Genomic DNA, 27,374 nt, shown 5'->3' on the forward strand with positions numbered 1-27,374 from the left:
TCTGAAACCTGAGCTTCTGCCGCCGTCATCTTAATGTCTGTTTGTGAAATTGTAGGCGTGTGACTGTGTGTTTCAGTACTTCAGTGCAAGTGTGTTTACTCACATTTAAAAGCCACAGACTGATAAGTTTCACCCCTCTAATTAAACAGGACTGTCTGGGTTGAAGACGCGACTTATTAAACCAACAGCTGGGCAGGAAACCAGATAAGGAGCCGTTAGTGCTATCTGCACTTAATTGCTCAGCCTCAGTGGGACATTTGTGAGGATTAAGTGGAGATACTTTCAACATGTCTTATAAATAGTCACCAGAAGGAGAGAGAAGTTGGCAGATGAGATTATGGAAACATTGCATACTCACTGATGAAGGAAAAATTCAAAATTTGGGTGCTATTAATACCAAAGCTAGTACTTAGCTCAATCAGCTAATAAACAATCATGTCATTCAGTGGATAAAGATAAAAAGTCTAGACTATCCTCATGTGAATTTTTCTGGCATTTCTTTCAAAAATATATATTCTCTTATTTCTTCTTGTATTTTGTCACTCAATTTTATTCTATTCTGTCTTTTTATAGTCAGTGTTTTTTTTCATTGCCCATTTTATTTGTTATCATTTTTTGTTCTATTATATTTTTATACGTCCCTTACATTGACTTCTTACTGTTTTGCTTTAATGGAGCCTCCAAGCAAAAGTAATTCACACGCTTGTACTACTGTATAACCGAAGTGACAATAAACATCTTGAATCTTGAATATTTATTAAATATGTTTATTCTAATAAGACAAATATGAATAGTAATAATCATATGCAATAAAGAAATTAACAGAAATTAAACAATTAGTTACAATACAAAAATGAAAAAGATCGGTTTTATTTCTCAGGTACATAACATGACAGAAATGTCCATGAAGTTGTATAGCCACATGCAATGAGAAACTTTAATGACAACAACATAAATATTTACAAATTAAGTGTAAGTATAATGATTGTGTTATACATGCTTTAATACAATGCACCATTTTTTACAGTTTCAGGTTCAACCATAAATTGGATTAAAATGGAGTCCAGTTTAATTGCTGCTTCTCAGTGACGATTTAGGGCTTAGAGCTCAAAGACCATGTTTCCAAACAGTTTTGAAAGCAGCTCTGTGTTTTTTCCCAAAGGTTCTCACTCTGCCCAGGGGGACCTTCACTAGACCAGGGTCATGACCTTCAGGGAGGCCGGCTGGAACCGACGAATCTTCTTCTTCAGGGCTCGGGAAGCTTTGATGCGGCAAGCTGATGGCTCAGGGCGTGGGAGCTGCTGGAGGGGCCGTCCAGCTGCAGTGGGCCCCAGAGCAGCCTGAGCCCACACCAGACCTCTCTCCTCCTGGCTGTCCACCTGGTCCTCCTCATCCAGGGACAGGCTGCTGTCAGAGTCCGAGAAGGACTGGAAGCTTTGGCTGGACTCGCTATCTCCAAAGCGGTTGGTGGTGTTATCACTCATCTCGCCCTCACTGCTTTCAGCAATGGTGGAGTGAAACAGTGAGGCGCATTCGGCCGAGTACTCCGACTCGCATCTGGGAGGGTAGTGGCTGGACATGACGAAGGCTGCTGGAGGGTATCTGGCATTTAGATTGTGAAAGAATGAGTTAGAGGACACAGAGGACTGGAAGGAGCGAGGAGGTCCTATCCACCGGCCTGACTTGGCACTGATACTGCGGACCATCTGCATGCTCCCTGGTGCCTGGACATGGGGCTCTTTTGACCTCTGACGCTGACCACAAGAGGCCTGCAACATCTCTACATCGGACGGCCATTTGGCAGCCCCCTGCCTCCTCTTTCTCTGTTCTATAGGCTGCTCATACGCCATGCACTGCAGTCTGCGGCTTTTGCTGGACTTCGTAGCCACGGGGATGGGATGTGGTTTAGCATGGGGCTTGTGGGTGTACATGATTCCTGGGCTACAGTGGCTGGAATCTGAGCCTGAGCCCTGTCTGCGCTCCTCTGTGGGACAGGTAGTAAATTTCTGGGTCACTTTTCCTTTTCCTGATCTTTTCTGTTCTCCCTTGGTTCCACCATTGGCCTCTCTGGTTCTTTCACTTGAGGAGTAGCCATGTTGCTGCCTCATTGCTCGTGGCTTCTCGCTGCTTTTTCTTCTCAGTTTCACAGCTTTGGTTTTACGGTCTGCCTGTCTCACCTTGACCCTCTGAGTTCCAGCAGGGACAAATTTGGCATGGACAAACTCAGGAGCTGTGTGATCAGCATGAACGTCTTGACTTTCCTCAGTGCTGGAGCTGTGGGCCATCACTGACCTTTGCCTATAGCCTTTCCTCTCCTGTGGCATTAACTCTGGATGATCCTCATATCTATTCTCTGAATTGCTTCTTGCTACACTGGCATATTCTCCTTGGGGTTTATCATTCTTCCTCAGGGATAAAGTGGTGACCTCATCAGAGCTGTACTCCCTTGTGGCAACAGGATAGGAGTATCGGTATGAAACCTCCGGGGCTCTAACTGACTGATTGTGGTTTGGGTTATCAGCTGGCTCTTGGCTGGAGAATATCATGCAGTGTCTCTTCTGTTCACTATCTAGTGGGATGATGTTGGTGGTCTGCGCTGGAAGAGGCTGCAGCCTAGACACCTCTTTCTGGGACACTTCAGGAAACACAGTTAAAACTTCAGTGGGCCTCCTGTGATAGTCACTGTGTGTCTGCAAAGTCTCTGTGCCCATTTCACTCTGGATTTTGCTCAAGCTGCGGAGGAGGAGCATGTCAATATAACTCAGGGTCTTGGTTTCATAAGCCATGTGTGCCCTCTGGGGGGTGTCAGAACCGTTCCCTGGGGGACCTTGTCCCTCTAGAAGTCCAGGTGGGGCTGGGTCACCCCCATGGGAAAAGATTGGGCTCTGGAGAGCCACAGCGTGCAAGGGGCTGGGGTAGTGGTACACTTCTGTCCCACTGCGGGACACCAAGTTGCTGTGGAACTTGGAGTCCACTATGGAGGTCTTCAGGTTTGAACACATTGACGGTTTCTTTGCATCCACAGATTTGTAGCAGGGCGGTCCTTGAGACATCATCCTGTCAAGATCACCTGATAAACACAAAGACAACACAAAATACTGTTTAACCTTTCAAATTACACTACAATACTAATGTTGTGTTGCTAAACAACAGTTGCATGGTTCCCATAACAACATGACAGACTATCTTGAAATAGAGATTAAGTGATTTGATTACCTGTTGATACAGGTCTTGGTCGTGCCTTTTCGGTGCTTGCTCGGATCCTGCTGCTGCCTAGATGGAGGCCTGTGGCCCGCGGAGGGTTGGGCTGGGTAGTGCTCTCGTCAGCAGAACGCCGACGGCACACGTCCACTTGGCTGATGTGGGAATTAACAGGGCTCATGGGAAGGAGGAGAAGGCTGGTCTGGGAGGACGACAGACACTCGCTGTACACAGATGTGCAGGAGTTGGACAACGAGCAAGAGCCGCCATCGCTTAGCTCATAGAAACCTGGAGAGAGCAGGAACAATTATACACATGAGTATTTTTTCTCAGTGTTCATATGATGGTAGCTTGGGTGGATACTTGCTATAAAGTAAACAACCGCAGGGCCGTTTGTGCAAGTGTTTGCCTACACACCTGAACTTGGCCTGCTGTCACTCTCCTGCTGCTCTGTGGAGGCCTTGCTCACATCCAGCTTCAGCTCACTGATCTGTTGGTCCAGCTGCTGCAAGTGAGTCTTCAGGCCTACATCTTGTTTCCGAAGACGAGACTGTAAAACAGACAACACATAACATTTTAGCCAAACCCCCTAAAAATATGTGAGGTACAACCAGATCCGAAGGGCTTATTTGATTTTCTCAGGAAGGTTCAAGAACGGGAAGTTATAAACTCCTCAGGCACACACACACACAATTATAGAAATTCTCTGTACAGGTGAAAATTAAGCAGAAATGTCAGGATGATGGTTGGTAATGCTGTAATTCCATTAAGACGACTCCTGTTGTTCAGATAAAAGATGCTCTAATGTACAGCCATCAGAAAAACAAAGGCAACTCAGCTGTGGCTGATGATTAACCACAGCAGGACATGGGGGAGCATGGAAGAAGCAGTGGTGGGTAACTCATTTCTCCCCCCCAGCGAGGGCCTGGCCATTGTGTAAACTAATAGAGGAGGAAAGCTTGGGGGTTGGGATGAAGGACTGTTTGATTTGCAGCTCGGGCTGGGCATTTACTGTTACAGTGATTCTGAAAATGAGGGCTGGAGGTCACTGGGTGCAAAATGAACCATTTATTTAATGTGTCATTCTCTCATAAGGTCAAGTTTGTTTGGTTGACTTCTATTTAAACTGTGGAACAAAAAGAGTTGTTAGAAAGTATTTCTGGACTATAAGGGCTATATGTAGCTGGTGGTGTTTTAAAAAAAAGATGGAATGTTGTGAGTCTGTAGTGGCTCCATTTTGCAACACAATTAAAACCATATGTTGCCCTAGTACTTTACAAAATGCTTTTACCCCAGTTCTGCTAAAAGTCAAGCATAGCACCTTAATCCCCGTACTTCCTGTAAAGGGTTCTAGCAGCAGCCTACATGGAAAAAGCTTGTCATGGAAAAAACTCCTCACAGCCAGTTGTCTCGAACACTCAGGGGCCTCTCATGACTGCCTGTCATTCTCAGCAAATTAACCACCGTTAAAAAAACACACACCACTATTTTTATATATTCCCTGGCATTAGTGGTTAATGATTGAGGTTTGCCCCCCTGCAGCCTGCACATGCACTGTGTGCGCGCACATACACATCTCAAAGTCCTCTTGGTGCTGTAGTGAACCTTGATTTATGACACCTATCTTACTTCCTACCCCCAGCTGAGGCCATGAAAGTGCGTCTGCTAATAATTGAAGACGGAATGCACATCAGCATCAGCTAAGGAATTAACATGGACATTAAAAAAAAGTAGGCTAAATAATTCCTATCTTTATAAATAAAAAAATCAACTACTATTTCCTGCGCATTATGCCCTTTGTGAGGCCTTTTAACGATTCTGTTTTATGGCTTTTGATATGAATTGCTTCCTACCAGCTGTTGCTTCAGGGTTGTCAGGGTCGCCTCCAGCCGCTGCTCTTCAGCCCCCATCATCCTGAGGCTCTCCGGGCCTGCGTGGACAGCAGTGGCCGGCTCCTCTCGGTCCATCCTCAGCGCCCAGCTCACCATGTCGCTCTGTCTGTCCCTCAGCAGATGCAACTCCTGCAGCCCAGCCAGAGCAGCCTGCAGCCTCTCCCCGACCCTGCTGCGGTCTACTCCGGCTATAGCACTCACCATCCCCGCACAAGTTCCCTTCTTGCTCAGCATGCTGGTGAACGGCGTCTGCACATATCCAGAAATACGATCCTGTTAAAGAAACGTCCTTGCTCAGACTTCTTTAGTTACTCTCTTGCTGCTGCTGCTGCTGCTGCTGCGGCTGTTGTTGGCCTGTTTGGTTTTTAAACTACCTGTTAGAATAAATCTTGAGTTTAGAGGAGAGACTGAGCTCCTCCCACAGACCAAACGGCCCTCCTCCCTATTGGCTGGCCCCCTGAGTCCCAATGAACATCTGGTCCTAATCCTACCCATTCAAGTCCTCACTAGAGCTGCCCAGGCATGTATTAAGTTCATCTGCATAATACCACATGGCATGATGAGCATATTATTATGCTATTTACACGATTGTTGTGTTTATTATCTCCAGTGGTAGGCTCCTCAGAGATATGTGATCATCTCTGAGTCTGTAAGTGATTTCAGCCAATAAATATGGCCAGTCCTCACATTATCATGAAACAACCACTCTCCAAAAAACCCTAAAGCAAAACTAAAAAACTTTAAAAGCAGGTATTTAAGCAACTGAGGCAGGCAGTCCACACGTTTTGTACAAGGATCAAACTTGTATGGTTCTGCGCAAAACTCTATAGCATTGCATTGATCACTTTTATTTTCTTCAATACAACATATCATCAATTAAAAATTCTACTAAACAGACGCATTTAGCAGTAGTTTTTCTATTCTGCCTTGGAAAAAGAGATGATGAAAATGTAGATGGTGGGGACAGTATGGTCCAGTGATAGATGAATGACGCTCCCTTGTGGCTGTAAAGAATACTACAAATTGTCGACCTGCTCATGGTTGCTGAGAAGTCTATGATCTTACGATGCAGGTCCACACAAAGAGACAGTCTATCTTGAACTTAGTGGGACCTAAAACAGAGAAACACAACTATTTGAAAATGTGTTTCAAGCCTTATAAAACGAGATAAAATGACAGTACTGTAATTATTGTGGTATACAAACAGATCATGTCTCCATATTCATAGTCATTTTCTGACATATGACAAAAAAGTGGGAATTACAGCTAAATGTAATAGTTGTGGACAAGATAAGGAAAGATCTAGCCACAATGATACATCCATGGAAATCTGATTGGATGTTGAAAATTTGGTTAGCACCAGCGGTCAACAAGGGCTCTTTAACAGCTGTGTGCCGGAGGAAGTTGAATGACAGAGAATTCATTCTGTTCTTCTGGGATATTCATAGTATTCATGGGTGTTCTGGCAGAGCTTAAATGAAGAAGTTAAACCTGTGATGTAAATGACCAAAAACACATCCTATGCATACTTTCCATGGTTGCTAGTAACATATTAATTGGATGAAAGTACTCTCACCAAACCTTAATCAATGTACACAATGGCTGAAACTAGACCACACAATGGAACGTATGACAGTAAACCCGCACAGAAAAATCTCTTTCTTCAAAGATGAACTTCAGTGATATTGTGGGACACTGTGGTTTAGTTTGTTTGAAAGCACTTGAAAACTTGTGTTTGATGTCATGAATGTCATCGCAGTTATATCTAACTTAAATGTAAGTTCAGTTTTTAAGAATGATGAAATGTATTTATTTGGGTGCAGTGTTTACATATTGTTGTGATGGATCCTTTAGTCACTAACTACATGCCTTGTGAAATCACGTCGCTGGTTTCATTTGTTCATCGTTTTTTCTCTGTTGTCCTCACAACAATGTGACTCACAGGACAAACGTTGCTTGTCTTTTCTTTACACATGAGTTGCGGTTCATCAAGCTGAGACTAAGGAAGCACTTGTTCTCGATGTCAATGATCTGATAACAAATAAGTAAGGGAATGACTGGGCCCTCATCACAGGCGAAGGCAACATGACTATTCACCTACACCACTGCTGCTGTTCGCACTGCATCACAGGTGGGGAGATTCTTTCATGCTCATATCTGCAGCTATCTTCAAGCCAGAGTTCAAAGGAAATACCAAAATGCCAAGAGGGGTGTACACCTGTGAGACTATTTCCCCCCCCCCCCACACACACACACACACACACACACACACACACACACACACACACACACACACACACACACACACACACACACACACACACACACACACACACACACACACACACACACACATGGTCTAATCAAAGATAATATGATTAAAGGATTTTAAGTAATAGCTAAATCAGCCAATTTCCAGCACCAATATAGAGTATGGATTACATACTGTTTGGCATTTAGGCACTCAATCCACAGACAACATGCAACTGTACAATTCATTTAAAAACAATAACCTTAAAACACCAGAGGGCAGTGTTACGCTACTTCTCAATCCTGTGAGATTAGTTTTATACTTTGATATTTTGTTGATGGTACACCATATGGAAATATGAAATTGAAAGACCCTTTTCATCCATTCACCATGCAGCTAATTTTGGAATTTACAGATTTTTTGTTAGAGATATGGAGCTAAATCACTTGTTTACCCATCCCTGATTGCAAAACCACATCCCTATTACTCTGATGGTAGGCCCCTCATCAAGATGCTCACATTATAGCGAATATACAACACATTGTCAAGCCCATTCCTCACAGGGATAGCGTCATGCTCTTGGGATGCTGCTGTCACACAACGCTGCATTGTGATGCCTGGATGTCCCTCTGCCCCCATCCCCTTCAAAGCACTTCCTTCAGGGTGACATCAGCTGGAGTGCTGCCCTAAAAGGTGCCCTTATTTTTTTTTTTATCAAAAAAGTGTGGGCTGTACTGGAGTCAGCATGACTCTCTTAACCTCATCCACCCTGGTTTCTAGAAAAAAAAACCCTACCTACCACTTTGCAAGGCTAACTCCAAACAGCTTTGTCTCACTGCAAGTTTCTCTTTGTGTGGCTTCTTCTTTGTGTTCTGCATTTATCAGCAGATTGTCCATTCCTCCCTCCTCCATTTCCATCCACTTAAGAAATGATAAAGCAGCCAAATGTTGATAACTAAACAAAAGCACATGGGCTGGGATCCCTTTTACTGTATCTATGCTACTTCTTCAAAACAGCTGCAGTGGAAAGAGTGTACCTCATACAGACAGGAACAATGGAAGATGCTGCCACAAACAGGATGCGTGAGATGGAAGGGGTAAACGTGTTGTCATATGTGGGACTGTGTGAAAGGAAGAACTGGGGAGTGTACTGTCAGCTCTGGAAAAAAACAACCTTTTTACATGTAGGTATTATGAGCTTACTACTTCAAAGGAGGAAAATCTGATATCATACAGAAGACACTCCGATGCTTGCTTAAAAAGGAGCAGGATTCCTATGATGGGTGTTGTTGATTTGGAGCTGTTTCCGGGGCGGGGGGGGGGGGGGGGGGGTATTGTCACACTGTGTTTGTGTGTATGGGTTGTTCTTGTTGCATGTCAGGGGATTCCCATGCAGGTACTCTGATTGAAAATCTCTTTCCCAGGCATTCTGTCATCAACATTGGCAAAAAAATAGGGAATTTTAGAGATCAAAGTGACTCTGACAACAGAGCCTCCGTTGCACTGCCACCTCTGATCAGTGCAGTACAACCTACAATATAATTATCACACGCTGCAATGATTGAATGAATGAATCTCACAGCCTACTTTTTGGTGTTAACATGTGGCCACTCACCAAATGATCTTTGCTCCTGAGCTACTGTGAGAGATTATAGAATTAGACTTTATTTCCAAGAGCGTTTTTACTGGAAATAAAATGCATCTGTTCTTTATCTGCAGCTCCTTAAACAGGCTTATTTTTAATGCCCCGAGTGATATCTAAACTAAAGCACTCCAAATCTATCGTACCCATGAGGCATGTCATGGTAGAAAGTGCCGCTACTGTTCTGTCACAGTCATTCTCCGGCTGCAATGACGGTACAGAGATGCTTAAAAAGCGTGGATGCAGAAGACCTGGAAACACTGGCATATCAGAGCAGACTGGGCTTTTTTGGGAGGTGGGCTAAACACTATGATGGTCTGGCAGACCACTGTGGTTCCTGAAGTGTCTAATAGAGTGCTGCCGGTCTTGTGTTAAAGAGAAAGACGATAAAACGGAGCATTTCAGTCAGGTATATTCAGACAGTATGATAAAAAATACAACTATGTACCTGAAAATGAGCAAAGTCTAGAAACATAAAGCAAAATTCACATTTCTTGTTCAGAATTTATTGGACACTTCCAGTGAAACCCATAGTCAAAAGCAGTGATATTATGTGGCATGGATACAGCGAGAAACATAATGTGTCACTACTTTTGACACTAATATCGACGTTCCATATAAAAAAAAGGATTTTACAAGGTATTTGAGAAATGTTCTGCTTCATTACTGGTAGCGTCTACGGATACTGTCAAACCTACTGAAGAGTAAAATCTGCACAATCCACCATGTCAGCTTCCAATTCATTGTCAGTGAAGCAGCTCCAGAAGTTATCTCCTGATGAAATCCCAGATTAGAGGCTGGTTTCTGTGGGTTTTTTTTTTTTTAGCTTAGATTGAGAGTTACACAAGACAAAAAATGTTGAATGAACTGTCTAATGTTGTCAGAATTTTCTTTACGGTTACTTTACTTCATCCAATAGTGATATATGATTAAATAATACAGTGGGGTAATTCATAAAAGAAATAGTCATTAAACTGGTTTCTTCAGGTATACAAGTCACGTTGTGAAGCTTATAATGTACTCATGAGGATTTTTGAGTCCTGCTAGTTTAAAAAACAAAAAAAAACAATGAATAATTTTTTTTTTTAAGGTTTATGGTTTTTGGTTTTGCGGGCACGTGGAGGCCTGTCCCCAGTGGTGGACTGGATCAGCCATATCTGTCTCTATCATCTTGTCCACCGTGTGCTGAACTACCTCTTCAGACTTTCAGTTGATTTGCCCTCAGAGTGCAGCACCCCTGCATATGAGAGAGACCTTTATGCTGTACGCTCGCAAAATTATCTCCTCATCAAATTTTATTTGAGCTGAGCAAATTTTTGTTTATTCAGCAAGTGAGGGAGACTGGCTTCCACGCTGTACTCCTGCAAATCATAAAGCCATCAGTCTAAATTAACTGATTTAGCATTGCCTTACCTATGAATGCAGTCTGCTGCTTTCAGCCAAGATCCCATGGAGAATTTAAAGCAGTAGATGGTCTATACCTCTTGTGTGACAAGCTGGGGGAGCTGTTTGGAAAATGTTTTCCCCCCTATGTAACCCCCAAGGGGATTTGTCAAGGGGCACAGTGTACCACGCACAATTGCTGTGAATGTGATGTGAAGTTTTTATCATATTTATATATTTACACCTGCTTCACCCACAAGTATTTTATGGAAGTCTGAGATAACTTATGTGTGTTCAGTTTATGTGTCTGTTTGGGCTTCAGAGGGAGAAAAACAGAATTAACTAGACGCAAGTCTGAAAGACATCATTTACCCTGGGAAGGCTACATTTCAGGCATGGATGTAAATGTGTCAAAGACCATACAAGAGACACTTATCATGGTTAGTCTCAAATGGCCCGTATCTTTTCATAGGAGACACACCACTGAGCTGTGTAAGACTTAGACATCGTACTTAACTGACCCTGTCTGCAGAGCCTTGGACACCCAAGCTACTCTGCAGCCTCTGGTGAGTACGGACTAAACTGAATTCCACCTCTGTTAAAAAGCAAGACTATTATTTTAGTGCTAATCAGATTTAAAGGACCAGTATTATAAAAAGTGAGATTTCCATTTTATTATTATAAGCAGGTCAAGGTGCTAGATACTGTGACACCAAAGCTCGATGAATGTAGCCCGTATTCAGAAACTGTGCCTTTAAATGAGCCGTCAGGACTTCTGTACGATTGTGACGTCACAACTAAGTATAGGTAGAAAGTCCCACTACAGCGCTGTTACAGTCATCCCCGGCTGCACTGACGGGCGCAGATGCGGAAGACACTGACCAATCAGAGCAGACTAGGCTTTCTCAGGAGGGGGTCTTAAAGAGACAGGTGATGAAAAATAGTGTTTCAGACAGCATGAGAAAAGTAATGTGTTTTTAACAAGCCCCAACCACAGCAAATTCTAGGTTCATCCAATGCAGAAGTGCCAAAAAATGCAGTTCCACCAGGGGCAGGTTTCATAATGGAGCAATTTCTCATTGACCCCCATGTTAAATAGGTAATTTTAAGGCCTGGTAAAAAAACAAAAACATTGTAGTTTAGTATGTCTAGTCTTGTATCACAACACTAAGGGAGTTGAATTATTTAGGCTAGTGTTTATTCTATTGGAGGTTAAAATCTATGAATAATCAGGGGCCTCTTGAGTGACAGCTAGCCACTAGCCCTCACTTTGCCTCGTAGGTTAGTTAGCACGCTAACTCCTTCATCTTGACCTGGACTGCGGTCATTTGTGTGGTGGTGTTACTATAAGTGTACTGTATTTACAACATTTTTTTATGTTACAACCATAAACTGTATATTACAGAACGAACTAAACGATCTCTTCCGACTGCAACTTGGCTAAGGAGATGATTTACTTAAAAAAAAAAGCACTTACATGTAGCACTCTAGGCTTATTTGAAGCTACCACACTTACAGTACTTAACTTGCTCTTCTGGTTTGTACCCTAATTTTTGAATGCACTTATTGGAAGTTGCTTCATCATGGGTCAGCCCCGCTCACTCTGACATTTCTCCATTTAATGCATGTATATACTGTAGGTCACGTAGGCATGTTTGTCTTTCAGGATGTGTGTGTAATATAATAACAGAGGGTAAAAATTTAATTTCCCCTCATGGGACTAATAAAGGAATGGTTTTGTTAGTCTCTGCCCTGTCTCTGTCCAAGCAGAACAGACCAGACAGTTACTCAGCTTAAACCTTTTACTGTTGCAGCCCTAAAGGTGTCACTTTACTTCTTGACAACAGAGTTGAGCAACAGTCTCAGCATGTTAACAAAGAACACACTGAAGGCTACTGACATTTCTTCTTTTGGTCAAAGATGTTTATTGTGCAACAGGGGTTGAGTCAACACATTTTTGCTCAATACAACCGTGGCTCAATCGAGCTACCCAAAGAGATCTTTATAGTGCATAAAGAACTAGCTCTGAAGACAGGATTGGTTATGATTTTAGCCACTCTATGTGTGTGGCTCTGGGGGATGGCAATGTTGTTCAGTCAGTCAGTCCACCACTAAGATCCTGACTGAAATGTCTCAACAAATTTTGGGTGGATCGTCTTTACATTTGATATTGATATTCATGGTACCCGAGGATGAATCGTGATGAATTTAGTGACCCTCCGACGTTTATTAAACACCACCACGAGGTTCAGATTTTAAGTGAAATGTTTGTTTATTGTTGTGCTATTTATATGTTGTATCAATCTTTGAACACATCAGCTTTAGTTCTACGCAGGATGTTTTAGTCTCTGAGGAAAACCACCAACATTTCAGGGGTTCCAGTGCCAGCAGATATCCTGGCTAAGACTTCCTTTTATGCCAGCCATTGCTTACAGTCCAAGTTGATACGTTTTATAGGCCAAGATGACATTTCGTCTAATCTCTATTTATATAGTGTATCTGCATATGAAAGCAGATTCAAAAAAGAAGCAAGTAAAAAGCTTAATCGTTGTCAGATGGTAGCCGATGGGTTCTGAGATTGCATTTAGGCCAGTGCGTTCTGCCTCTTTTGCTCTCTACACAGTCTGTTTTTTACCTATATGGTCAACACTATTTGGACTACAAATGCAAACCAGAACGCCTCTGATACCAAACTCTGGTCCCGTTTCTTACAGATTCTGCATTCATATGCAGACATTTGTTTATAGAGGTTGAAGTTTCCTCAACAAAGGCTCAAGTACTGAAATTAACCTTTTAAAAGCAAAAGTGTGAAGGGAAAAATTTATAATAATCTCCTCATCCACCCTGTCTCTCTCTCTCTCACACAAACTGATGCACACATAAAGAGGATTGAGGATGTTGTCCAACAAAGCATCTGTGAACACCATCCATTGAAGGGAAGCTCTGCTGTCATAGAGAACTACAACACAATGTCAGTTGTTGTGTCCTTTGTCCCGTGTGCACTGTTTATCAAGATGGTGGCAGAGACATAAAAGCCTGGTTTGGCTGCAACAACTTAAACCTCCTTTCCTCCTTTAGAAGGGCAGCTATTTTGACGGAGCAAGTTTCTTCTTGTACACAGGAACACCAGCAGATGTGGCTTTAGACATCCACTAAGCTATCGCAATGTGTAGTTGAAACACAGACTCAGTAGAACCAGGATGTCTTGTCTAAACTTCCCTCATGTCTGATCAGCATCTCATCCTGGCATCAAATCTTCATGAGATGAGTTTGTGCTGAGATATTTTGCCTTGAGGTTTAGGTTCATGGGAATATAACCACAGGCTATACAGGTTGAGCTCTGAAATGCTGCAGTCTCCACGCAGGTGTGCACTTTTAAGAGGCCTCTTTATTTGCAGAATCACCTGAAGTTTTTCCACCTACTGGGAGTGTGACAGAATTACCTGTGCCCTCAGGGTGGCATTACAATCCATCTGTCCGCACTGAATAGTTATTCATGAAATGTGTCTCACTCCTTTTTTTTTTCCTTGTACAGAAGAAGAATAAGGTGAGGTCTTACTTTAGCTAGCTTTGTTGCTGAACACTGATGACAACTCAATGTGCTGTGTGTTTTGTGACCACCACCCCCTCAACCCAAACCAAAACAATCTGCAGCTCTCTCCTCTGTTGCAGTTGACACCAGAACAACACCAGACTCAGGTGATCTGGTGCCCCCTCCGACAAACAGAATCCCCAGTGGGAGCCTGGGTGTGAGTAAATTACACTTGATAGGTTGAAGAGCCAGGGCTCATATCAGTGTAAGCCGGTTCAATCAAAATAATACATCAGAGCAAATTAATTTGTACTTGAGAGGAGATCAAATGTAAAACCCCAGGCTGACCCCTAAACACTTGCTGCTGAACCCTTCATCCCCTCCTCTGGTGTGCTAATCCTCCTGAAGCCCTCCATGGGAGCTCCTTTGGCCCAGAGGAGATGGACCGGAGGAGGATGAGGCTGACAGCACCAACACAGCTGGCCTCTGAAGCTGCGAGCTCACAGATGTGATAGTCACCAATGAGGTGGAAACCCCACTTTTACTGCTCTGTGAATGCCATGTGCTCTCCACTTCAGAAACCACACTCCATGGTGAACATTGTGTGCTGGCCAGTGATCTGATGGCTACAAGAGGAGTACGTGAGTATGTTTCATTAGCCACAGGACCACACAAGACTGTTGTTGGGTATTTCCATAAACATTTGAAATAAAAGACTATCTATCAAAAGCACCAGATTACAGTTTGATTTTGCACAAACAAAGACTCGGGGACGCTTTCCCAGAGCCATTATAGTGAGAAGGTCTACTGAAAAATGTACCTTTGCAAGTCATTAAAATTATGAGCGGACAGGATCGCTCCAGCATCATCTTTCTCAAGACTGTTATTTGATTGTATTTTCATCTCAGGAGCCAACTCACAAACATCAAATCAACAAATATATCTGTCATTCAAGGTACAATGAATCTGGTAAACTGGCCTCGGCACAATAGGAGAAACAATTGCTGTGAATCTCTCCCTGAGGAGAAGCAATTATCTTTCCCCTCTATCGGGGAGTGAGTGCGGATTAGGAGTGTTTGTAACAAGATAATGTGCAGCAAATGTTTGCAAATTCCTCTGAGTGAAGCACTCCTCACATATTTGAAGAATGAGTGCTCTAAACTGTACTTGCAGACTGTTAAAGTCTTGCTTTATACTGAATGATATCCTCCTTTGACCAGGACATGACATCTTATATAAAGACAGCCAGAGGTCAAGCTGTGGCGCACATGGAGCCATTTACAAAATGTCAGAGTGGCAGAGGGAAAGTTTTATCCGTTCGATGTCTTAAATCCTATATCCATGCTTGTCCTTTCTACTTTGAAGGTTCAACTTGCATTATGTTTTAGGGAAGTTAGATAAAAAAAAATCAAGGCCATTCCAGTGCGGGAGTAGGACATGAGAGATGATATGTGCAGGGGTGGTAAGAGGACTCTGCTGCCTTTATTGGTCATATATTTCTCCTGACAAGTTCTACAAAGCACTTATGTAAATCCTCCCAGTATCACATATCAGCACAGGTATTTGAAAAGGTACAGTCAGACGACTATTTAAATCAGCGCCCCAGCTCTGCGGTGTTTGGATGGCAAAGATTTTGATGGAGTGGCTGATAGCACAGACGTGTTTCTGGACACGACTAGGTGGTGAGTTTCCCAGCTGTTGGAGCCAAGAGGTGAGATGCGTGATTAGAAAGGGAAATTTTGGGGTGAAATGAAAAACTCCATCCCTGACATTTTCTTGTGGTGAAAAAGTTGTGAACTACAGGGGAGAGGTAGGGCCAAGGCCCCATAATATAGCCCTTCTCTCCAAGGCCAGGTCTGACGCAGGAAGCCCTGACGATCCGCAGGTTGGGACAGAGCAGGTCTGTGTTGTGAGCCAACCATAGAAACTCTGTCACCTCTCTGCGCTGCGTGGAAACCCCTGTACACTGTCGCTAACAGCATCCCACAACAGCCACATGTTGACTGTTAATTTGTGAAAACTTCAACGGCATTTTACTACTCCTGATTTAAGAAAATGTTAGTAGGCCAAAAGTCACATGGTCCTGACTAAAGATCTGTAAATCATGTTTTCATATGAACACAGCCATGTAAAACGAATGATCATTAGTCTAAACAGACCTGTACATGCTTATGAATATTGTCATGATGTACGTCATTCAAGGAATAGTTCGACATTATGGGAACTGCCTTTATTTGCTCTTTTGGCGAGAGTAAGATCAATACCACTCTCTGTTAGCTTAGCTTAGCTGGGAAAAACTAGTTGGGTTTGTTCAAAAGTAACAAATCCGACCCTCAAGCACTTCTAAAATTAGCTATTGAAAATGTAATATCTAATTGGTTTAATCTATAAAAAATTTTTAAAAACATGTTGTGGTTTACTGGTTTTACAAACAACATATAATGTGTTAATTAGTGACATAATGAGAGTTTCTGGTAAACATATTGTGTTATCTTTGAATAAAGCTAGGCTAGCTGTTTCCCCCTGTTCTCAGTCTTATTTTGAAGCTGCACAATCTGGCTGCTGACTGTAGATTTGTACAGACATGAGAGGGGTATTGATCTTCATGGCAAGGAGTGTATTTCCCCAAATGTTGAACGGTTCTTTTAATGATGTTCCAGGCTGAACAGCAACATATTATATAATCAACAAAAGTTGTGAGGCATGAACCCCCAACCACTCCCACCAAGTAAAGTGAAAATTTGTGGGAGGAATTTTTTGGAAAACCATTATTTTCTTCTGCATCAGGATTGTCCAAGGCCTGGTAACCAGCTGTTTCAGCAACACACGTTTTATATTAGAAGTGAATATTTTTTGCTGATTCATTCAAATAATAACACTCATTAAAGTTGACATCAATCTTAATCTCTCAAAATCCATGTGTCAAGATCTGTGTTAGAAATTTGCCTTAGACCAAGTCTTGGCCAAGTTTTTGGGTGAAAAAATCCAATGGAAAAGAATGGGTGCTCAAAACAAATGACATTCCCATTAGCCTCAGCTGCAGGCTACTGTGTGACAGTGTTATGTTAGCATGTTAACAAACTAAGCCTGGCAACATTGCTAGCAACCTGACACTGTAGCTTTTAAACATCATTATTGTAGCTGCCAAATCCGTACCGCAAACTTGATTTTCTACACGTGTGCAGATTGTTGAGGTTAGGCATTTGACCTGTAATGCCTAGGATAGCCCATTGATCAAGGAATAGGACCTGAACAAATTGGAGTCTACTGTAGAAATCCGGTAGTGACAAGCAGGTTAGCGCTGTTGTTGTGGGCACGTTAGAATGCCAACATTAGCATTTAGCTCAAAGCAATGCTGTGCATAAGTGAACCTTCTCAGATTTGTGCTCAAAAGTAGCCAAAATACAAAAGCAATAAAACAATTTAACAAAAATGTTAGCTTGCATCCTAATTGATGTAAAACGGCACCATGAAATGTTATTGTTAAACGCAGCCTTCACACAGCGAAAGAAAGAGAGTTTTGTTGCGATAGAATCTGTCCCATGTTCAGACAACATGGCTCCTGTGAGGTCCAGCTTACATCAGATCCCCCTGGTAGTTAAAACAGCCATTTACTGATTAGTTCCTATCAGTTCTCTGCGTGACAGGGATGTGCACAGTGAGAGGCCTGGGTATCTCTTTGGGTATCTGAGCTATGTAAACTCACTGCTGTGGGTCATGGTGCAACAACTTCTTTTCCTGCTCTGCACAAGATGACGATGGCGTAGGTAAAGAATGACAGATTACTCTCATGGCTGTGGTCTGCAGGATGAGTCACAGATAGTGTCATCACCCAGGTGAGACAAGGACGAAAGTGCCAGGGTGCCATGTCTTCATGAGCGATCAGCTGTCACTCAAGTGCAAGACTATGCAAGAGAGGTTGGCAAATATTCAGAGTGTATGTATTGATCAAATCTTTCTGTCTGTAATACATTAAAAGCAACATTGATAGCTGCCAGAAAAGTCATGATCTTGTAACAACTTGTCAAACATTATTTATCCTCTTTATGTGTCAGTTAAAGTGAACACAAACAGTGAGGGGAGAGATGTCCTGCTTTTCATGGCAGGTTGTATTGTTTCAGCCCTAAATAACTAACACATGTTCAGCCCAGAGAACTTAACAATTTGACAAAGCCCAAATGATTTGCACCACAGTAATGTGTTTGTGTTTAAGTTTTTCTGAGAAAGGGCTTGTTGACTGTGTATCACTGGTCCTGCTCCAAGTGATCAACCTGCCACACACTCGGTGCCCGGTGGCACTAAAGGGTTACGTCACTCAGTTGCGTTGACTTGGCTCTAATAGACAGACGTAAGAAGATTTTTTAAAAGTGGGTTTATATGCATGGAAGATATATCCACAACTGCAATCAAGAGCATGGAATAGGGGCTTATAGGGGCTTGTGTTGCCTCAGGATGAACAGACTTTACAAGGAGCTTCTCAGTAGGTTAAATGAAGAGTTAAATTTGAATGCTCTCGACAAATTTAAAAGTATTAATGATATGCAAAGGAAAATATCAGAATTGGAAGCGGGTTTGGGAGCCACACATAACTAAATCACATATAAAAAGCCAATAAAAACTTAGCAAAACGAGGCATGAATGCTTTCTTGTGCCACCAAATACTAGAGTATGCAAGTAATCCTTTCAGTCAGCGATGGCTTGGAATTCGAGGAGGTACCGAAGGCCAAGTCGTGTCAAGCCATCAACTCCCTTCGCCAGCTCGTCGCTACGCAGTCCCCGCTGTTTGTGATTGATGACCGTGGCTTGTACATGACCTAGCCCAGTGAGGAGCCTTCCCAGCACTGACCAGCACTGAACACTACAGGGTTTTACTCAGCTTACATCATAGCCATAATGTAGCCCCATATTTCTTGAACGTTGATATTTTCTTGAGAGCAAAACAAGTATGCACCTTGAGAGGGTGGGCTTCGACCCAGCGTAATGTCTGTAAGGACTCATAAAATTTACATCTTGAACCGGATTAAGTGGGGAGTTTGAACTTGAGCGTGGAAAAACATACCTGTGTCGATGCCTCTTTCATGGTTTTGATTTCAGCTGGTGTTTGCCAGACATTCATCAGAGTTGCAACATTATGATGTTTTCATAAAGATAAGCCTTCACTCTGCTGGATTCAATCCCAGCATGGCAACATCGCAACTCCATCTTCAGGCGCCAACTGTGAGAGACATACCTGATTTTATTGACAACTATAATGATTACATTTCATATACTGAAATTATTACAGTCAAAATATTGTCTCAAAGTCTGAGAAACTATATGGTGCAGGGTCAAAACAAAATGCACCACAAGGAAGGGTTTGTGGATGGAACTCCTGTTTGCTCACATTGCAAATGTTGGCTTTAATAATTTCGTTAAAAATTGTGTTTTTCTGGAATTTTTTCGATGGAATCATTTAAAGATGACAAATCACTGGCAGGGGATAGACACAGAGACAGTGAGATAACAGAGAGGTACTGAGAGTGTGGGAAGGGAGGACAAAGCGAGAGAGAGTGGATTGTGCCTTTCTGACTATCTGAGTGCATGTAGATCTTTTGTGCAGTGGGGGGAAGTTTGAGCTCTGAATTATCTACATTGTTTGAAATCCCCATCCTTCTTGTGTCTTGGCAGACGAGGCACAGGCCGGGGTGTCCATGTGGGTGACTGTAAATGAAACATTCCATGCTGAGTTCAGGACGGGGTTCTTCTTGACTCATCGTCCGTCACTGCATAAAGCTCGTTCTCTGCTAGTGAAGCAGCCCATTCTTCTGTCCACGGTGAGCCGGGCAGTAAATTCTCAGGGCCCTCATTGTTGAAAGCTCCATCACCTCCCTAGATGCCGGTTCTCTGTAATCCACCTCTTGTGAGCGTCTGCAGTGATGGCTCACGGTACACAACGCACAACTGTGGCTGCAGCATCTGTGTTCACCTCAGTGACTCTGTAGACGAACTCAAGTGGATTATCTTGAAAAATAATCAAGAGTAAACACCTGCATGAGTTTTGCCATTGAATTAGAACAAGTCTCTTTGTGCTCTGCTGAAATTGAGGACAAACTGGGATCAAATTGACCAAAAGCCATTCAGACTTAGACAAGCAGCTCCTTTTTAAACATTTATTTATCTAAGGAAATGTATCCTTAGAGTGTGCATGCTCTTTTCCAGCAGCTACCTGCTTCACATTTTGTGTAATTACACACATTCACACCTGCAAGCTTCCCAGTACTGTTGGTCGCTGAGCAGCTGGAAGCAATTTGATTTTCAGTGTTTTGCTCAAGGGTACCTGGAAGAGGAGAGAGTGAAAATCATTGCGAGATTTTCAACTCTATGGTGCATCCAGAGATGCTTTGGGCGTTTGGGTAAAAGATAAACATCTTCTGGATGTTGTCTCTGGTGTGCGTCTGAATCTGGCTCTTAATTTGCAGGTGTTTATGCGGCTAATTCTTCATAATGCATTTTGGAGAGGAGTGAAAAGCTCTCCTGAGGGAGTAAAAGGGCCCGGGTAGCCCTCACATCTGAAGAGTGGCCTAATGGGAAAGCAAACACAGTGATTACTAAGGCCCCTTTACAAGGAGCAGCCTGCAGTGAGAGTGGACGGCTGCACCTGAACAAGCATGTGTGTGTGTGTGTGTGTGTGTGTGTGTGCATTCATGTAGTTGGAGGTGACTGTATCTTGATGAGTTTATGCATACATGTCCTCATTTTGAATATGACTGTGCACTTACGTGAGTTTTTTCCTGTCCCTGAAGCTCCACATTACTGTTCAATTCTTTTACATTTTTAATACTTTTCACATTTACGTCTCGTTTGTTCATGCAAAAGTGTTCAACATGAAAAAAAAAAGTCACTATGAAAAGTTAATTGTGATACAGTGTAAACATTATTGAGACAATGTTCCCTCTGGTGTCAACGATAATATCATATTATATTTCAAGAATCCCAGTCTACAATCTTGATTGTGAGTTTTTGTAGTGTAAGGGAGAAGTTAACGTACTGTAGAATAAATGTAGCATCAATTGTGAATATTAGATTCTAAAACTTGGATTAAGAAACATAAACCTTGCTTACTTGCGATGTATTTGCCATATTTGAGCTTTAAGGAACATTTTGTAAGATTTATGTAAATAACAACTCCTGAATAGTCAAAATGGTCAGGCCTAGAAACTCCCTTGTGCCCTTATGGGATGGTGACAGTTGTGATGTCACAACTACACTGTATACATTTAGAAAGTTAAAGTTACAGTCATTCCCCGGCTGCATTGAAGGTGCAGAGGTGCCAAGAGTGCAAATGCAGAAGATCCATAAACCAATCAGAGCAGACTGGACTTTTTCGTGAGGGGGTCTTAAAGAGACAGGCGCTAAAACAGAGCGCTTCAGACAGAATTGGGGTGAATAGAGGTATATTCAGACGGACAGTATGAAAAAATAATGTGTTTTTTTTTCACATTAAAGCATAAAAGAAACATGATCTAATAGAAACCCAAAATACAAATATGAAACTGAAAATGAGTGTAATATGGGATATTTAACATTATCACCATCCGGGCTGTATGGATGTCATCCCTCCTCTCTCACCCCTTTTGCCTTGTCATCTCTCTATTGTGTCTGTCGGATGGAAACAAAAGATACTGATCAAAAGTGTCACCATCAAAGTTAAACATGTGTACATTAAAAAATGCCAAAGTGCCTATGCAGGTCCTAATTGTTAGCATATATATAGTATCAATAGAAATACAGATTCACCCTGTATATTTACAGAACAGAAGTAATGGAAATAAGGTATCGTATACATTTTTTGATAAATCCTCCATCTGTGTGGATAAGTTAACATTTTAAACATATAAATTACTAAATATTTATGTTTAATAGTAATACTTTATTCTCTTTTAAATGATTCCCAGCATGTCAGCCTCGTGCTGTGGTGTGCCATGTCTCCTCAGGGACTGTGGCTGATGCATACAGGGGCTTTCTCTGCAGCACACGGGCCCTCTTCACTCTGTGTTGACTTAGTAAATTACTTGGGATGTCAGGGCCCAACCACAGCTTATCCTCAGAGGGGGTGGGGGGTGGGGGTGGCAGTGTGGCAGTGAGAAAAAAAAAGAGTGTGTGAGAGAGAGGAAGAGAAATCATATGGGGCTGGAGAACAAAAGTCAGACACTGAAAGCTTCAGGTAGGAGTCAATAAATCAGATGAAAGATTTCAAGTTACTTTACTGCTACAAATAGAAACACAATTCTCTCTGACAACAATGCATTCCGGTAATCTTTATTCCCTTCATTATAAGTACAAGACACAAACATCTCAACGTTAATGGAAAAAGGCCCCTCACATTTTTCTTCTGTGTTGTAATGTGTCATTTTTAGAGGGTTAAACCTCACAACAAAGGTTTGTTGGGTATTTTCTTTTCCTTGCTCGTGTGCAGCCAATCCAGGTGGAAGGACGGGGCCAGTCAGAGAGAGTCCTGCAGGGCACGCGGCTGTATGGTATGCACGCCGGGCGCTTAGGGCTGTCTGTGCTGCAGCCTGTCTGCAGTCAGGCGAGCAGACTGCACACCTGTGGCCCCTCTGCTTAGTCCTGTTTGCTTTGACACCTCGGATGCTGTCTCCTTCAACAACACATCTTTCATCCTTGCCATCAACCTCATCAACCTCTCCTTCCCCCAATCCACACATTTTTTTTCTCTGCGCAGCAACTTTTAACCCCCCCCCCCCCTTTAAAAAAAATAAATCCTTGCTTTTTATTTCAGTCAGTTTTGGCAGAGAAATGCCTAAAGAAGAGTCAAAAACTTAGACGAACTCAACTGTGCAGCACCTCATTCTTTGACAGTAGCTTTTCTATTTCCTCAGTGTTTTCCAAATGTGTTGAATTATGGGGTGAAACGGGCTTTTTTGTTTGATTCATAATGGCCTGGTTCCATCAACGCTTGCACTCAAAGCTATTTTCAGTCCCCTTACACTTCATTGGCTTCTTACATTTCTTTTCTTTTCCCCATTTTTCTCTTCAAAATCACATTTTCCCATTCATCTGTCCACAGATCACACTAAGCCTTTGATAGGGATGGTGGCGGCGGGGCATGGGAGGGATGGGAGCGGAGGCTGATGTGTGGTTGTGGGTCGGGGTGTCAGTGGCTCCCCAGGACCTACTGTGAAAGGATGTGACTGAATCCCTGGCCAAGTGAAGAGAAAAAAATGCTCTCAAAGAAATGCTTTGTGTGCAATCATCAAGCCATGATAGTGCCACAATCGCCTTGTCTAATTTGTCATAACATGCTTCGCCCTTTGTTGACATCCCCTGTCCACCTGTAAAGGGAGGGTTCACCACTGCCATGCCTCTGCAGGTCTTTATGTCTGGCTGGTGGTGCTGGTGGGCAGGAACCAGATTTGGGACTGATGACATGCAAGTTATGAAAACAATTCTATTTATAATATATACTTATATCAATATATACAGCATTTAAACAATCTTTTTTTTTTTTAAATAAGTTTTACATAATATACATACCTATATATCTACTTCACATCACATTCCTTGGCACATAAACAGCAAAACAAGGCAAGTCTGTTCTCCAGATTTCATTCTCCCTTACTTTTGTCTTCTGAAAACACACAGCACACTTAATAATACAAAAATAAACTTTTTAATATAATCTTGTTGACTTCAATCATATGTTTATATTTAAAAAATATATATTTTTGACATTTTGGGAAATATGCTTATAATTCATCTTCTTATCAAGATTGGAAATGGGGAAACACCTAGCCTGGTTGTGTCTCAAAAACTCACTTACCACGGCACATCTAAGGCTCACTCATTAACACGATTTCTCAAAATGTTAAGCTACTCATTTTAGATATAAAGTCTGTCATTGAAGAAAGAGGTTGGCTACCCCATAATCAAGGGAAAGTATGTGTATGTGTATCTTTTAACAACAATTACTTTCAAAGTGGTTTACAGAAAACATAAAAAGCACGTAAAGGAAATGCAAGGCAGTGCTAGAAAAGTGCACAGTAGAGTGCACTTCTTCGCCAGGTGTGTCTCCCTCTCTCCTTCCACACAAAGAAGAGTTGAATCTCACTTAATTGTACCCCCGACTCCCTGACAGTGAAGATGGTGGCGAAGATAAAAAAAAAAGAAGGAATTTACTAATATCGTATTGTGCCTTACTTTCGGGTGTCATATTGTGTATAGAGTTAAGCCAAAACTGGCCTGCGACAGCTGAGGTAAGGCTTGGGTTAGCTGTTAAGAGGCTGTTAAGAGGACTCAGGAATCAGCAGTATAAGACAGTCAATGAAATTGGTTTTTAAAAAACTGTATATCACATTATCCATGAGAGGTCCTTGAGCATACAGTCATAAATGTGCACAAAAAATTATAGGCTAATGGGTCCAATAATATGCAAAATTAGCTGCAGACAGATACACCCACGACTGGGACAGTAAGCAGAGCCATCCAGACCCTGAGCGGTCTGGACAGTTTAGTGCTTTATAAACCAACAGTGGCATTTTAAATGTCTTTTACACACAGGAGGCCAAAGATCTGAGCGCTGGAGGGATGTGGTCCATTTTCTTGGTCTTAGCGAGGACTCTAATGACAGTGTTATGAATCAGCTATCTTATTGAGGTTTTAGAGAGACCTGTAAAGACAGCATTACAGATAAAGATTTATGTACGGAGTACAGTTTCTCTAAGATTTGCCAAGACACAAGTCTTTCCTTTTCTTTCCTTTGTTTCTTCATCTAACGTCGGCCCCACATTTAGGGCTACAGCACCCAGATCTGAGGCGGCTTTAGTAGAATGGCGCACCTTTGCTCTAATACAGACATTCAAAACTAATGCCATTTAAGCAGCCCTCTTACACTGGACATTCACATAACCTGACTTCTAACGTTTTCCAGCCGGTGGAAGGGTGTGGGGGGCAGCAACAAGAGCCTCTTTCAAGGGCATTTCAGCGCGGATTACAGCAGCTGAATGCTCCCCTCGTTTGAACAATGTGACCACAAGACCTCATGATTTGTAGCTTTGCTGGATTCGGCAGATATAATAAATCATTAAATCACCTTATTCAACATTGAAAAAACGAGGGAGAAAGATTAGAGTAGCATGAGAACCATATGCAGAGACAGGAAGGAAGAGGAGGAGATTCTGTCTTACTCATAAATATTACATTCAGGATTCATTTGACAAGCTAGAATTTGGGTAGATTCACATGTTGCTGTAATTTGACACCAGCCCAATAAAAGTGCAACATTTATAAAGCAGTAGTGTTTAAACAGAGGGGCCCATACTCCGATTCCAGATGCAGAGTTAGTAAGCATGCAGAATTAATGAAGGAAAGAATCGTGAGATGTTTACTGTCGTCTGTCAAGTTGCTTCGCTGTTGCATCTGTCTTATTTGTGAGTAATGTGATTTAGTAATCTATTTTCAATCTATCTACCTCTGTGTTATACTGCTGACGTGCAGTGAGTGACTGGAGGAGAGTTATGTGATGAGTAACTGCTTTGTCCCGGACTTGTTTAAAGCCAGAGCTCAGCAGTCAGACTCTTCTAGGGAAAGTACAAAGCCTTGCCTGGTGGTCTTCTCTGCACACATGACTGGATGATCTGCCCAAAACAGCCTGGATGGTGGGGTGGCAAAGACACACCTGCTTTGTCAACACCATCTTCCTCACTACTGTGGCCAACTGAAAATCCATCCTCTATAAATGCAAACTGTAAAGCACCATAGATTTGAAGCAGCATCAGTTTCAGAATGTGGAATACGTCATCTGAATACCAAAGGGAAAGAAGACTGAATTTGATCCAGGTGTGGAGATCATTTCATGTTGTTTGCTACTTGACAAGTTTAGTTTATTGCATCAGCAAAAGCAATATAATTCCTACAAATGTCAAAATGTGATCCTGGAGACACCCACTGTAGCAAGAACTACCACTGAGGTGGTTTTAACTACGTAGGTAGGCCAGGTGTTTACATGTCTGTCTGTCTGTGGACAGATTTATTCACCGAGTTCGAAGAGAGGTGTGGTCCAGCAAGGACGCCGGTAGTAGGGGGGTAGGCAGTAGGATAGGCGCCAGGAAGAGGTCTCTAGTTTATCGTTGAATGAAGACAAAATAAAATGATTAAAGGAAAATATAAAAAAATTGAAAAGTGTGCAGTAGAGTGCAGATCTTCCCTCTGCCCTCCCAAACATAGAACAGTTAGAGGATGATAACACATCAGGTATGGAATTGATCTGCAGATGCTCTGGTTCATAATGAGACCTGACCAGTTTTAGAGCCATGACAAAGGCCATAATGTATCCTGCAACAGACTAGTGCCATTTTTCCATACACATTGGATTGCTCAGTTCAGTTTGACTCAGCCCGTCAGCCCAGCACGGCAGGGATTTTAATTTCCATTACAACAGGGCTACCTACTTCAGTGGCGTGGCTTTTTGGGACTTTGGCTCTACGGCAGCTCTGTGTATTTTGGTTGTCTTTGTATTTAAGCATTTTATATTTTTTTGTGTCATTAAATGTACCTGAATGCACATATATGTAGGACATTACTGCAGAAGTTCTATTTAGAAGGGTGTCAAAGAGCTGCTGCAAAACGGTGGATAAACACATTTTATTTCCTTTAAATACTTCACAATAATATAATAAATAAATATTTTGTTATTTAAAAACGTTTGTTGTGAAGCAGCAACATCAGGAAATGTTGGATTTTCATCAACCTTCACTTTTATCTCCACAAGGTTTCGTGACTGTATCTTGCAAGATTATTGGGCTGGGGGGCGTACAGTGGAAGTGTTCTGGCCCCTTGCACGGATCACATCCATTTTAAAACTCAGCCTTCATTTTTATCTAAACTACACACCTGTAACGTGTCATGACTGTATCTTTCACGGTTGGGACACTTTTGCAGTGACAAAATCAGTCCACAGACAGAGCCACAGACAGATGCTTGGTAAGGCAATGACTGATTGTTGCAAATCCATCATGTTGTTCTGATATTTCACCTAAGAGAAGACTCTGAGCCACTTGACAAAAGGTTAGAGGCTCCTTAAAGTCAGTAGGATTCATCCTCTGGAAACCATGAACAAAATTGTTGTTGAGATATTTCAGTCTTGACCAAAGTAGTGGACCGACCAACTGACGGACTAATGACGATGACACATTCACTTTCAAATGTACTGCTCACCTGTGTTTTTATTTGTCTTTCTTGCTGCTGGTATCTTAGAAACCAGAAGCCTTCGATGTTCCTCCAGAACATACACCTGGATCCCAGAATGACCTCGGTTTATCACCTCTGACCTCTCAGAGACTTGACTCCCACCACCTAAGCGGTGTGTGTGTTCACCTGATGTTTGGAAAGACTACCTGCTTCTCAAAACAGGAGAGACATGGCAGGGCAGGTCACCAAAGAGAGAGCAAAACAAAGAGTCAGATTTCACAGACCCTC

At 42.3% G+C, this 27,374-nt stretch overlaps 1 protein-coding gene across 1 annotated transcript; it reads right to left on the reverse strand.

Annotated features, from left to right (window-relative positions):
* Positions 1 to 925: 925 nt before the first annotated feature.
* On the reverse strand, positions 926 to 5,427 carry dact2 (dishevelled-binding antagonist of beta-catenin 2). Its single transcript, XM_083923276.1, has 4 exons — positions 5,055 to 5,427; positions 3,619 to 3,751; positions 3,217 to 3,489; positions 926 to 3,070 (listed from the first exon to the last, which is right to left on the reverse strand). The coding sequence occupies exons 1-4, from the start codon at positions 5,325 to 5,327 to the stop codon at positions 1,191 to 1,193; spliced, it is 2,559 nt and encodes an 852-aa protein (XP_083779402.1). The 5' UTR covers positions 5,328 to 5,427; the 3' UTR covers positions 926 to 1,190.
* Between the last annotated feature and the right edge of the window lie 21,947 nt (positions 5,428 to 27,374).

The sequence above is a fragment of the Echiichthys vipera genome, assembly GCF_963691815.1.
Source record: "Echiichthys vipera genome assembly, chromosome: 11".
NCBI classification, from domain to species: domain Eukaryota; kingdom Metazoa; phylum Chordata; class Actinopteri; order Perciformes; family Trachinidae; genus Echiichthys; species Echiichthys vipera.

Excerpts from the sequence above, each read along its gene's own strand:
- dact2 (XM_083923276.1), bottom strand. The coding sequence starts at position 5,327 with ATGCTGAGCAAGAAGGGAACTTGTGCGGGGATGGTGAGTGCTATAGCC. Across the intron at positions 3,752-5,054 it reads CAACCCTGAAGCAACAGCTG|TCTCGTCTTCGGAAACAAGA; the intron begins GTAGGAAGCAAT and ends TCTGTTTTACAG. Across the intron at positions 3,071-3,216 it reads ACCAAGACCTGTATCAACAG|GTGATCTTGACAGGATGATG; the intron begins GTAATCAAATCA and ends TGTGTTTATCAG.